Source organism: Mirounga leonina, unplaced genomic scaffold (genome assembly GCF_011800145.1).
Source record: "Mirounga leonina isolate KUSES-001 unplaced genomic scaffold, KU_Mleo_1.0 Mir_176, whole genome shotgun sequence".
Classification (NCBI taxonomy): domain Eukaryota; kingdom Metazoa; phylum Chordata; class Mammalia; order Carnivora; family Phocidae; genus Mirounga; species Mirounga leonina.
Genome location: NW_023270454.1, coordinates 30,291,349 through 30,303,927, shown reverse-complemented (window position 1 = coordinate 30,303,927; position 12,579 = coordinate 30,291,349). Strand labels below are relative to the sequence as shown.

The 12,579-nt window shown below is 38.8% G+C and overlaps 1 protein-coding gene across 8 annotated transcripts in view; it reads left to right on the top strand.

The window, feature by feature from the left end:
• Positions 1-12,579, top strand: part of GUCY1A1 (guanylate cyclase 1 soluble subunit alpha 1) — a 60,827-nt gene that overhangs the window by 30,187 nt on the left and 18,061 nt on the right. For all 8 annotated transcript variants that reach the window (XM_035022847.1, XM_035022849.1, XM_035022846.1 and 5 more), the window contains 4 exons: positions 1,359-1,726; positions 5,285-5,346; positions 9,658-9,716; positions 11,048-11,757. In XM_035022847.1, coding sequence (XP_034878738.1) covers positions 1,472-1,726; positions 5,285-5,346; positions 9,658-9,716; positions 11,048-11,757 — 1,086 coding nt within the window. In that variant the 5' untranslated portion in view covers positions 1,359-1,471. The remainder of the gene's footprint in view (positions 1-1,358; positions 1,727-5,284; positions 5,347-9,657; positions 9,717-11,047; positions 11,758-12,579) is intronic.

Here is a 12,579-nt window from a genome sequence, read left to right as displayed (position 1 = left end):
TGTTTGGATTAAAATGCTTCGGTTAACCTGCTCAGCTTTCTATAACCAGGGGTCAGCAAGCTATGGCTTGATCCAAATCGATAGGGTGAATCTGAGGGCCAAATCCACAGCAAATTGTTTTTGCAAATAAAGTTTTATTGGAACACATCCATTCCATTCCTTTGTATACCAGCTGTGGTTGCATTCATGCTGCAATGGCAGGAGTTAAGTCACTGATAGAAACCCACAAAGCTGAAATTATCTACTCTCTGGCCTTTTACAGAAAGGTCTACTGTCCACTGATCTAAAGCATGTATGAGAATGGAAGTTAGTGAGTAGTAATAGTTACATTCAGATGCATTAAAGACTGAGTAACATCTATTTTCTCAGAATTGAATCATAAAATAAATGTGGTTGAGAGCCTGGGATTTCTAGGACTCCAAGTAACCATTCCTTCTATCACCAAATTACCTTTGGGTCACTCAGTAGCCTGCTGAGAGAACTCCCTATTCTATTCTGGCAGAAAATGTCTTCTGCTTGTGAATAGATAGGATCGTCCTTGTATCTTCTTGAAGATTCATAAATTACATGTGATCACAGATTTGGGGGAGGACTTTAAGTAGAGAGTAGCAGCAATTTCTTGGTTTACTCCAGTGTCATCTAGATTCAGATCCAGAGGCCCCTGCAAATCCAGTGGCATGATCTTAGAGGAGTTCTTCGAAAAAAAAAATTATTTGTTTTTCACTTTGATGATATTTTAAAATTATTTTGCTATTTATAGAAACAAGTATCTTCTTTTGCAGTAATCATTTCAATTAATCTTTTTTCATCTGAAACTCAGTATTTCAGATCCAAAAACATGTACTTGAGCATCACTACACACACACACATATATATATATATATATATATTTCTTTTTTTTTCCTTTAAATATTGGGAGACACTGGTTTCTGCTATTCTGATTTTTCAGAAGGGAGAGCATAATGAGAATGTAGTACTTAGCCCTAAGACATAGATTTATACTTGGCTTTTGTCATAAAACCATTAAGTTCCACTCTTGTGGAATCAAACTAGCCCGAATGGGCTATAAAAATGGAAATCAGTCATTTGTGGTAGGGACATTTGGGAGAAAATTATGCTCCATTCGAAAAATATTAAAACCAAGTATTTTACTAGGATACTAAAATGCACACATAGCAAATAAAGACCTTTACCAAATGGTTCATCCAATTTGGAACTGACATGTCCACCAGAATTTTCTTCTTACTTGAAAATGACATATGAATGTATGGTCTTTGCTTTTTTACACCTGCCTTTTTCTGGTTTTGTAAGTATACAAAATCACGTGTCTTTCTGTTCTGACTTTCTACTACCCATAGACACCCCAGTCACCAGTATCCTTGATCTGCTAGTGGCTTCGACTGTCAGTCCCACATAAGAAGAACGGCTCACCCAGAGGTGCTCTACAGCAGGGTGAGAGGCTACGAACACCATGTTCTGCACAAAGCTGAAGGATCTCAAGATCACAGGGGAATGCCCTTTGTCCTTACTGGCACCTGGGCAGGTTCCCAAGGAGCCAGGGGAAGAGATAGCAGGAAGCTCAGAGAGTGGCAAAGCAACTCTGCCCGTCTGTCAGGATGTCCCTGAAAAGAATGTACAAAGAAGTCTTCCTCAAAGAAAGACCAGTAGGAGCCGAGTTTATCTTCATACGTTGGCGGAGAGTATTTGTAAACTGATTTTTCCCGAGGTGAGTGCTTGCCCTTTTGAGATTTTACTGATATTTTGAAAATTGTAAAAGAATATTTTTTAAGGAAAATGTTAACCCTTGCTTTCTCACTTGCAAGGCTCTAAAAAATGTGGACTATTTCCTGGAAACGTATAAAACCATTTCTTGAAAGCAATCATGTTCTTAAATTATGTTTAATCTTAATCAGTGTTTAAGATCGTGAATTCTTTTCAACAGGATCCTGCACTCTGATGAGCTTTCTGACTTTGAGCAACCGCTTAGCCCCTCTTATCCTCAACTTCCTTATCTGTGAAATGGTGGTAATAACAGTACCTACTCCCTAGAGTTTTAATGAGCACGAAGGGATTTAATCCATGGCTCTTGCCATACCGTAAGTGCCTGTTAGTTGTTAGCTATTATCTTAAAATTAAATTCCTTGAAGAATAACTTATCTTCTACCCATTTTCTTCTAATTCCAAAGAGCATCGTATGTTCCCTGCCATTTGTTGAGGTGGGAAAATCTCCCTTTTCCTCCTCCGGCTCTGCGTCTGAAGTCTCTGCACAAGCCAGGCTTGACCTGTTTCCTTGAGTCAGAGTCATGGCCCCATGCTTGCACATTAGCTCGGACACTTCTTGATCTAGCTCTGTGAGCTGTGTAGCCTCATGCCCCTTTGAGATCTGGAGCACCTTCTGTTAATCCACCTATAAGAGAATCCTGGGGACAGGGCACGTACCTAATGAAGTCACATATCTTAGGAATAGAGGGATATGTGGAGAGCTCCTCTCCCCCTGCAGGGCTAACAGGAAGAGCAGCTGACAAGTCTTCATGATGTCTTCTTCCCTCTGGCAGTGTTCACAGTTTTATATAAACTCACTTAATCTGAGAGATTGGACATTGATCTAATCTGACTCCAGCTATAATAATCCACTGAACATTTTTGATTCACCCAACACCCACCCTTTGCTTTGTGTGGAGCACTGAAGAACCACAGACTGCTGATTTTTAAAACTTAAAGGAACTTCAAAGGTAATCTTGTTTCATTTCCAGGAAGGACTTAGGGAGGTTAAACAACTTGACTAAAGTCACACATCTTCCGAAGGGCAGAGCATTACTCCTGTCAACAGCATGGCTAGGGTGACTGAGAAAGAAGGGACTAGCACTGAAGCTTGAAGATGGAGACATTAGAATCAACAGAGAGTTGAGGGAACTTACTTCAAATACAGTTTTAACACAATAGGACTTTGGTTAATGGCCTTTGACATGGAAATATTTCATTATTCTCACCCCACCCCAGTTACTGGGCAGCCAGCTTTGGCTGGGATGGGTGACGTCATACTTCATAGGGAGTTGGTTGGCATCATCGTCTGGGAAGTGGTTGGGACTCTCATTTCCAAGAACAGAGTGAGACACACAGAGATGAACAGATGGTGAGGATGGGAAAGCTGGAGGGCTCCCATGCCTCTTCCCTGGGTCCTGTCATTACCATGTTGGCTTCATTATTGTGTTGGATAAATTTTGAATTCCTGCCATTGAAGTCAGACACACGTCAGAATCTCTTTTAAAAACATTCTGGGGGCGCCTGGGTGGCTCAGTCAGTTGGGCGTCTGCCTTTGGCTCGGGTCGTGATCTCAGGATCGAGCCCCGCATCGGGCTCCCTGCTCAGTGGGAAACCTGCTTCTCCCTCTGCCTGCTGCTCCCCCTGCTTGTGCGTGCTCTCTCTCAAATAAATAAATAAAGTCTTCAAAAAATTAAAAAAAATATTAAAAACATTCTGAATACCAACTCTAAATGATATTTTACCTTTTTTACTTTTTCTTCATTTGGAATAATCTGTATTGTTCATGAACTCATAGGAATAAACATCAAAATTTGACTAGAGCGTCATGTAGCAGGGAAGGCAAAGCTGTAGGAACTCTAGGGGGTAAAAGGGGTACATTTGGCATTAATGACTAGAACTCTGACAACTGAGACCATTTGCCTTATAACAGTACTTGCCGGATGCGTTTGGACTATGTAGTGATGAGTGTAGATCACTTCATCAACTGTCCAAACATCAGCATGTCTTTGATCAAATACAACTTTTTTTTTCACTGATTCTTTTTTATGTGGACAGATTTAATGCTTAGCCTACTGTTTAGTTTCAATTCTATCAGCAACGTAAAGGAGAGACTCAGAACGGCATTTGACAGCATTATAGTTCTTGTTTTAGATAATTAGATTTAACTCTGCAGTCATGGTGTTTTGGGTTTGTTTGGGGTTTTTTTGGCAGGGGAGGGGGCAAGTATCCTTAGAAGATTTAGAGTGGGGAGATGTCATTCCAGAGTAGTGGAATAAAAGGGCCTGAAAAGGTGTTATTGCTCATCCAATGCAAACTTTTCATTTCTGTTTTTTCCAATAAATTCCAGATTTTTTCCCTAAGCTCTATATGCACTTTAAAACTAAAAATTCTTTCCATAACTCATTTTATTAAAACAGAAGCTTGCTCTATTTTGCTTAACTCCACTGCCTCATTTGACCAGTGGGAACTGTAAGAGGGATATAAATAGTTCTTAGGGAAAAAGGAATTTCCCAACTTGGAACATAACCAGAAAATTCTTTACTTTCCTCTGGGCAAACCACAGAAAGAATCAACAGTTATATATACACTTATAGATACATATGGTTTTTATATGGAATGCAAAACATTGGCAGCCCTGCTAACCAACGCTCTAAGTCCTACTTACCAACTAGTTAGAGAAAATAAGCTGTTAACAGAGATTAATAGATCGTCAAGTATTTATGAAGTTTGGAGGCTTATATACAAATATAAGCAATATATACAAATAAGTTAAAATGTGGAAAAACTCATGAAATACTCAGAAATCAATAAAAGAGAGTAAAAGTGTCAGTATTTGATGAAAATAATTAGTTCAAAGTAAGGAGATTAGTACAAGTTTGGGTAAATGCAAGATTTGTTTCAAATCAGGGATCAACTGACCTTGGTGAAAGCTTGGATTTAAGGTATTAGAGAAAGGGGAAAGACAGAGATAGCTCCAGAGTTTTCTAGGCCAGAACATGTAAATGAAATATGAAACATAAATTCGCATTTGTAGTTGAGAAAATCAGCAGGGGGGCCGGGTGTAGGGTTTGTGAAGAGAACAGGAATTTGCTTGGCTCGAGCCACGCTGAGATTGAAGTGTTGGCAGCACATCCAAGAGGATTTCCTGACCCAGCGGAAGTGGTGCTCACAATTCCTTCGTGGAAGACCTGGCATTACCAACTGGAGTCTTCTATTTGGATTCCGATTCAGGCTGACCTTGTTTTGTGGCTGTCCGTGAGACCACCCACAAAGTGCGAAGCCTGGGAGCCACAGCCCACATCATCCAAACTCAAGTTAGTCAAAGCTCGTTGTTTCTTCCCAGAGTTGAGAAATTTATAGAAAATCAGTCTCCGTTTACAAAGCGTAAATTCACCGCACTCATCAGTAAAGTAATCATGTCTCTGCTTGATAGAAAAACTTCCAGGACAAATGTTTAAAATAGCTATCTTCAAGTAAATTATTGAAGGGAACGTTTAAAACTTTTCTTCTCAATTTTTAGTTGGAGCGGCTGAACCTTGCACTTCAGAGGACACTCGCGAAACACAAACTCAAAGAAAGCAGGTAAATTGAACCACTTTAGGTTGTGTGAACCTCCCATTACACTTAACTGATAATCACTGCAAATAGACACCACTTAGTGAATGCGTCGACATTTTTTGAATCACTGTGGTATTCGAGAAACTGGACTAAGTGTTTTAACTGCCACTAATCTGAAAGTAAGTGCATTTATTTTTCACATTGAATACATCCCTGAGCTCAGATTTATATAAAATGTTTAGGATTTTACAGCTGTTCAGGAAAAGGTAGAACTGAGTTTCAAGCCTGAGTTTTTCGGGAGCCCATGATTTTAACTATGTTGCCATATACTGCTGCTTTTAACAAGCTATAAAGCCTATTCTTTCCTACTAGAGGTAATGTCAGTACTTCACAGGTAAGGCAGGGATCCCAGATGATCAGTACAGACTCCTGTCAAAAGGTGGAGCAGGGTCCCAGTGCAGGGGAGTGGGGCAGGGGGGCACCTCCCGCACACGTCAAACTTTCAGCTGCTGCAGCAGGAGGAGATTGAAAAAGAATCAAAGTTGGGAGAGTGGTTGAAAGGGAGAGGTTGGGGCGCCTGGGTGGCTCAGTCGTTAAGCGTCTGCCTTTGGCTCAGGTCATGGTCCCAGGGTCCTGGGATCGAGCCCCGCATCGAGCCCCGCATCGAGCCCCACATCGGGCTCCCTGCTTCCTGCTCCGCGGGAAGCCTGCTTCTCCCTCTGCCACTCCCCCTGCTTGTGTTTCCTCTCTCGCTGTGTCTCTCTCTGTCAAATAAATAAATAAAATCTTTAAAAATAAATAAATGAAAGGGAGAGGTTGACTCAGGGGGCTTGAGGCAACAGCTGTTTATCAGTCCTAAGGGAAGTGTTTCCACATTTTTGTAACCCCTTTGGTTATATTTGTAGGCACTGGCTGAGTATCAATTCCATCTATACTTTTTTCTTGAACTCTGTCTTTGAAATTTGTTTAAAGAAAGGGTTTAAAGGATTAATATATAAGATGGTTTGTTTTTTGTTTTTGTTTTTGTTTTTTTTTAAGCCGTTTTCTAGAGTTAATTTTTTCAAATACATCTTGGCACATTTACTGCTGGTGGGGAATTTGATTGGCCTTGTTTTTGATTCCTTGGAATCTCAAGGATTATTTCATTTGTAAATAATAGAATAAATACTTGGGTTCAAATTTGCAGAATTGAACATTGCAGCTTTGCAAACCAACACCGTTGTCGGGAATATGTTATACATTCATTCATCTGCCTATTTCTCATGAGTGGGTTATCTGTCCTTCATTTTCCCTGTTGACTAACTGGTCCCAGACTGCAGACAGCGGGCAAGCCAGGAATGGGTCAGGAGGGGTCCAGAAGGAGAGAGTGTGAATCTCTGTGTCTGACAGAAGCTTTGTTTACACAAGTGATAGGAAAAGCATTCCAGAATGCCTCTGACCTCAATTCTCAGTCAAGCTGATAAAATAGCCACCAGTCATTGTAGCTAGCTACTGTGTCTGTCTGCTTAAGTCCTTGGCAGCCAGTTGCCTCAAAATTGATTCTCAGGGCTTTGTGTTCTGAAATGTTCCAAGCCAGAGGCTGCAGGGGTTCAGTTAGGATGTATTCCCAGTGGTGTATCTCTTTAAAAATACCTCAAAACTTAAAAAAAAGAAATCATTTTATTTGGAAATCTGAAAAGCTTTTTTTTTTACCGTTTCCTTGATTTCTTAAAGAGCTGATCATACTTTTAAATTGTGCTAATGATAATTATTCAGTTGTTGAAATAAGATGACAAACCTTTTTTCTCATGACTGCCTGCTGATAGGCTAAATGGCTTCTTCTGTTTTGCTTTTTTTTAGTTCTTGGATATATTTTTTGTTTCCTTTCTCCCCCCATCTTCATTTTGGAAAGTCAGCTGCCATTTCTACTGCTCTCAGCCTGCCAACCACTGAACATAACTCTTTTTTTGGACTATTTATTATCTTATATGATTTGAAAAGAAAAAATCAATATATTAAACAATAAACTGTCCCTAAATGAAGACTGGAGCCCTCTGCCCCCCACCTTTTAAGTGAATGAATTTTAATACAGTCATTGTGATATCTCTCTGGGTTGGTTTCACAGAGAGCTTTTGCTTTGTTTCTTTTCTTGGGAATCTTCTTTTTTTTTTTTTTTAAAGATTTTATTTATTCATTTGAGACACAGAGATAGAGAGAGAGAGCATGAGAGGGGAGAGGCAGAGGCAGAGGGAGAAGCAGGCTCCCCGCTGAGCCAGGAGCCGGATGCGGGGCTGGATTCCAGGACCCTGGGATCATGACCTAAGCTGAAGGCGGACGCTTAACCATCTGAGCCACCCAGGCGCCCCTTCCTGGGATCTTCTGATCACATCAGCATATCTGTGCATGGCTGGTATGTGTGTGTGAGTGTGTGTGTACGTGTGTGTGTATGTGTGTGTATGTACAAGCACACACATATTTGCGGGCACATATGCAGGTTTAGTCTCTTTTTTTAAAGGTCAAGACAGAGAACTTATTTTTATTTGCATTATGTGCTGTTTGCACTCAGTTTTGCTCACATCTCATATCATGGGTGCAGGGAATTGACAGAATTAGGGTTCTCTGAGCAGAAATGCTCTCATTCTTTAGGAAAACAAAACAGGAATTGCTTAAATGAGAAAAATAAGCAAATCTGAAGAAGATTAACATAAAATAATATATAACAAGAAGTTTGGGGATATCTAGACTCAAACTAAATATAAAATTAGATAGTGAACCGCAACCAATTTAGATAAGGAAGTATTTCTACCTAGCATTTTATTTATTTTTTTATTTTTATTTTTTTTAATTTTTTTTTTTTTTTAAGATTTATTTGACAGAGAGAGACACAGCGAGAGAGGGAACACAAGCAGGGGGAGTGGGAGAGGGAGAAGCAGGCTTCCCGCAGAGCAGGGAGCCCGAAGCGGGGCTCGATCCCAGGACACTGAGATCATGACCTGAGCTGAAGGCAGACACTTAACGACTGAGCCACCCAGGTGCCCCTCTACCTAGCATTTTAAACAGTTATAAGCAATGTACCTTTTATGTGATAAAGTAGTGGACTGAGCAGTTTTCCTTCTTGAAAATATTTCGTTTTGAAACTTCTCTACATGTATTGTGTTTTATTGAAACCTGTTTAAAATTTAGATTTTTGCCTGTTTGTAAACTTGGCTTATCTAATGGTAAATTGAACTACAAATAGAACCTTAGGTGTCTTTTAACATGTGTTAGTAATTTGGTCATAACAAGTCATCACTATCAGAAATCATCAAAAAACAAATAGGCAAACATGAATCAATAAGTCATCTACTCAAAATTACCAAAACTTTTTATCAATCAAAATGTATGCTATTATATTATCAACTTCTGTGCTGTAAAAACCAATGCAGTAATTGAATAAAGAATAGATTTCTTTAGTTACTAATTTTTATACACATAGCTCAATGTAATAATGCTGGAGAGTTAAATATATAGAACCTTAAACTCAGGTTTAGGAAAACCTTTGTTTTCCTAAAGAATGAGAGCATTTCTGCTCAGAGAACCCTAATTCTGTCAATTCCCTGCACCCATGATATGAGATGTGAGCAAAACTGAGTGCAAACAGCACATAATGCAAATAAAAATAAGTTCTCTGTCTTGACCTTTAAAAAAAGAGACTAAACCTGCATATGTGCCCGCAAATATGTGTATTTGTTTTTGAAAAAAGATAGTGGGGGCACCTGGGTGGCTCAGTCCCTTAAGTGACTGCCTTCAGCTCAGGTCATGATCCCAGGGTCCTGGAATGGAACCCCGAGTCGGACTCTCTGTTCAGCAGGGAGTCTCCTTCTCCCTCTGCCTGCTGCTCTCCCTGCTTGTGCCCTCTCTCTCTCTCTCTCTCACTCTCTCTGTCAAATAAATAAATAAAATTAAAAAAAAAAAAGAAAAGAAAAAAGATAGTGGAACTTAAAAAGTGAAATCCATCAGTATGTAAATTTTTCTTCTTGGTTGTGTTATCAGAAAAACCCTGGGCGGCTTTATTACCATCCTTACTTGCCCATTTCATACGCTGGTTCCCTGCCAGTGTAAACCTCTCTAGTATTAGCCTAGGTAAAGTTAACTTACAAGGTATATATGCTTCAAAAAAATGAGGAAACACTCCAAATCAGGTATATTTTGGGGTTGCACATGTCGTTGCTCCTTTCTGGTAAACTTGATAGTCACGATTTGCCTCTACAGAAAAGGCAGCTCAAACTATTTTCTGTCGTCATGTCTGTATGTTATAATCAGAAGTTGTAGCATTCATTTGTCAGTTTATAATTTAAGATGTTGACATATTTTCAGGATATCTTTGGAAAGAGAAGACTTGGAAAAAATAATTACAGACCACGCAATTGCAGCAGGTAATAGAATTGTTTAAGTATATGTAATTAGGGAGTAATTATTCTTACAGAACTAATATTTTACCTATAAACTAATATTTGCTATTAGTAGAAATATTTACCTGTAGAACTAAAATTTTCTCCTAAAATATTCATATTTATTTTTTGGTGACTTCCAGTGTGAAGTATTCAGTATTATGTATTGTGTTAACATAAAGAGTAATTCTTTTTCATGCTGTGTATTTTTGTTTGACCCAAAACATTTCCTCTTCTTTATAATGTTTATTTGCTAAGACATAGATAAGGCTGCATGGGAAGCTGACTCATAGACATTTACATGCTTTGGCCTTGAACTTAACTAAGTATTCTTCATTTATTCATGAAAAATTTTATTCAACAAAGTAAAATAAAGAATGTTTTTGAAGGTTGGAAGCAATCCTGGGAAAAAGGATTAGCAGGGTTCTCATATTAATGATTAGTTTGAGGGAAGCAAGTACATGAGTAACTTTGTCGTACTGTCCTTTTCAAAGTTGGAGGACACGGACCAATGGGTTAAATCTTTCTGAAGATACAAGATACTAAGAATTTAATGATGATGGTGATGACTGACATACTGAGCCCTCCCTGGGAGCTGGGCACTATTTTAAACATAGTCTCTCCACATCACAACAGTGCAATGGAAAGGGCACTATTGTTCTTCCAAATTACAGATGAGAGAAAAAATGATACACAAAATTTAAAGAATAAAGGAGATTAGGGAAGGAGAAGTTACAGGAAGTAAATTCCAAACAAATATTCAGGTAACATTAAACAACAAGAATGCTGTTTTGCTTAAAAAAAAAATTAAAAATGACTTTATATCATCTCTAAAGAAAAAAATGACAAAATTGAGTTTCATAAATGGTGACTTTAAATTCATTCCTGTTTGACATTCCTACTGCTGGAGGCCCTCCAAGTGGGGACAGTGCCCCTTCACCAAGATGTACTGTGTTTGTCATTAACAGAATGACGGGAGAGCTTTTTCTGAAATGAACCTGATTCTGTAATACTGATTGTTCTTTTGTAAGAACAGTCTCTTCAGGGAGATTAAAAGTCATATAGTATACTTAATTTATCATTCTTTTGTAATTAACTGATGGGGAATTTTTATTTGGCGTTTCCAGAATTGTAGAAACTCACCTACATAGATAATCTGAATATAGATGGCTAATTTTGGTGGAAACTCTTGTTACCAGACATAAAGGGGACCAGATCATCCCATCAAATGGTGTTAAAAATAGTAGTTAACTGTACTACAGCTCTTCCAGGAACGATAGAGTTGATATGGCAGAAAAGGTATTCTTTGCTTTCAGGAGTTCCAGTGGAAATCGTCAAAGAATCTCTCGGGGAAGAGCTTTTCAAAATATGTTACGAGGAAGATGAACACATCCTGGGTGTGGTTGGAGGAACCCTCAAAGATTTTTTAAATAGCTTCAGCACCCTTCTGAAACAGAGCGGCCACTACCAAGGAGCAGAAAAGAGAGGCGGGTTTGAGGACGCTTCCATTCTGTGCCTGGATAAAGATCAGGATTTCTTAAATGTATACTATTTTTTCCCTAAGAAAATCACGTCCCTGATTCTTCCTGGCATCATTAAGGCTGCTGCGCGCGTGTTGTACGAAACCGAAGTTGAAGTGTCTCTCCTGCCTCCCTGCTTCCGAAATGATTGCAGCGAGTTCGTCAATCAGCCCTATCTGTTGTATTCCCTTCATGTCAAAAGCACCAAACCATCCCTGTCCCCGGGCAAACCCCAGTCCTCGCTGGTGATCCCCGCTTCCCTCTTCTGTAAGACCTTTCCTTTCCATTTCATGTTTGACAAGGACTTGACGATTCTGCAGTTTGGCCATGGCATTCGAAGGCTGATGAACAGGAGAGACTTTCAAGGAAAGCCGAATTTTGAAGAGTACTTTGAGATTCTGACTCCCAGAATCAACCAAACGTTTAGTGGAATCATGGCTATGTTGAACATGCAGTTTGTCATCCGAGTGAGGAGGTGGGACAACTCTGTGAAGAAATCTTCAAGGGTAAGGAAAATGTCATAGTAATTGGAATATGAGAAATGATTTCATTTCTTGTTTAAGGACTAGAAACAAAAAGGTAGGAAGATCGGCATCACTTCAAATGTTTTGATGAAACACCGGTATGTTTGAGACAATTCTAATATAATTTTAAGGCTGACATAATTTACAACAAAATCCTTTCTTCATTCATTTGCTTGCTTACTTGATTCGTTACTTCACAAATATTTATTGGATGCGGTCTACCTTTTAAAATCCTCTCAGAGTATTTTATAAGCCGAAGTAGATAAATATTTATATAAAAATATGTTTTCGATCATCATCAAATAGCTGGCAGTTTGGAGTAACAAGAGGCATTATTCTGCAACAAACAAACAAAAACTACTTGTTTCTTAGAGGAGACAACTAAATGGACTTTTTAATCAATATTTAACAGACATGGAAAATCAATAACTTTTTTAATTGTTAGAGAATGTTGTGGGGGGTTGTTCTTATGGTAGAGAATTTGGGTAATTATTTAGTCCAAGGAAAGAGTTTGCAAACTCATAGTTGATGGTACAAGCAAAGCTAATATTCAGGCTTACATGCATATAACTTTTAAACGTGCATAATTCCAGGAGATGTGCAGTTTGTTCCCAAAATGAAAACAGTTTTACTACTTTTTATCATAAAAGCAATGTAGCTAAATGCTCAAAATAGGTAATACTTAAAGATGTTCACTGCAGCCAAAAAATCAAAGACATTAGTTAGATACATTTTTGTGTGTGTGAAACAAAACAAAATACTACTTGCAACTTCCTTTTTCTCACTAAACAACACATTTCGGGC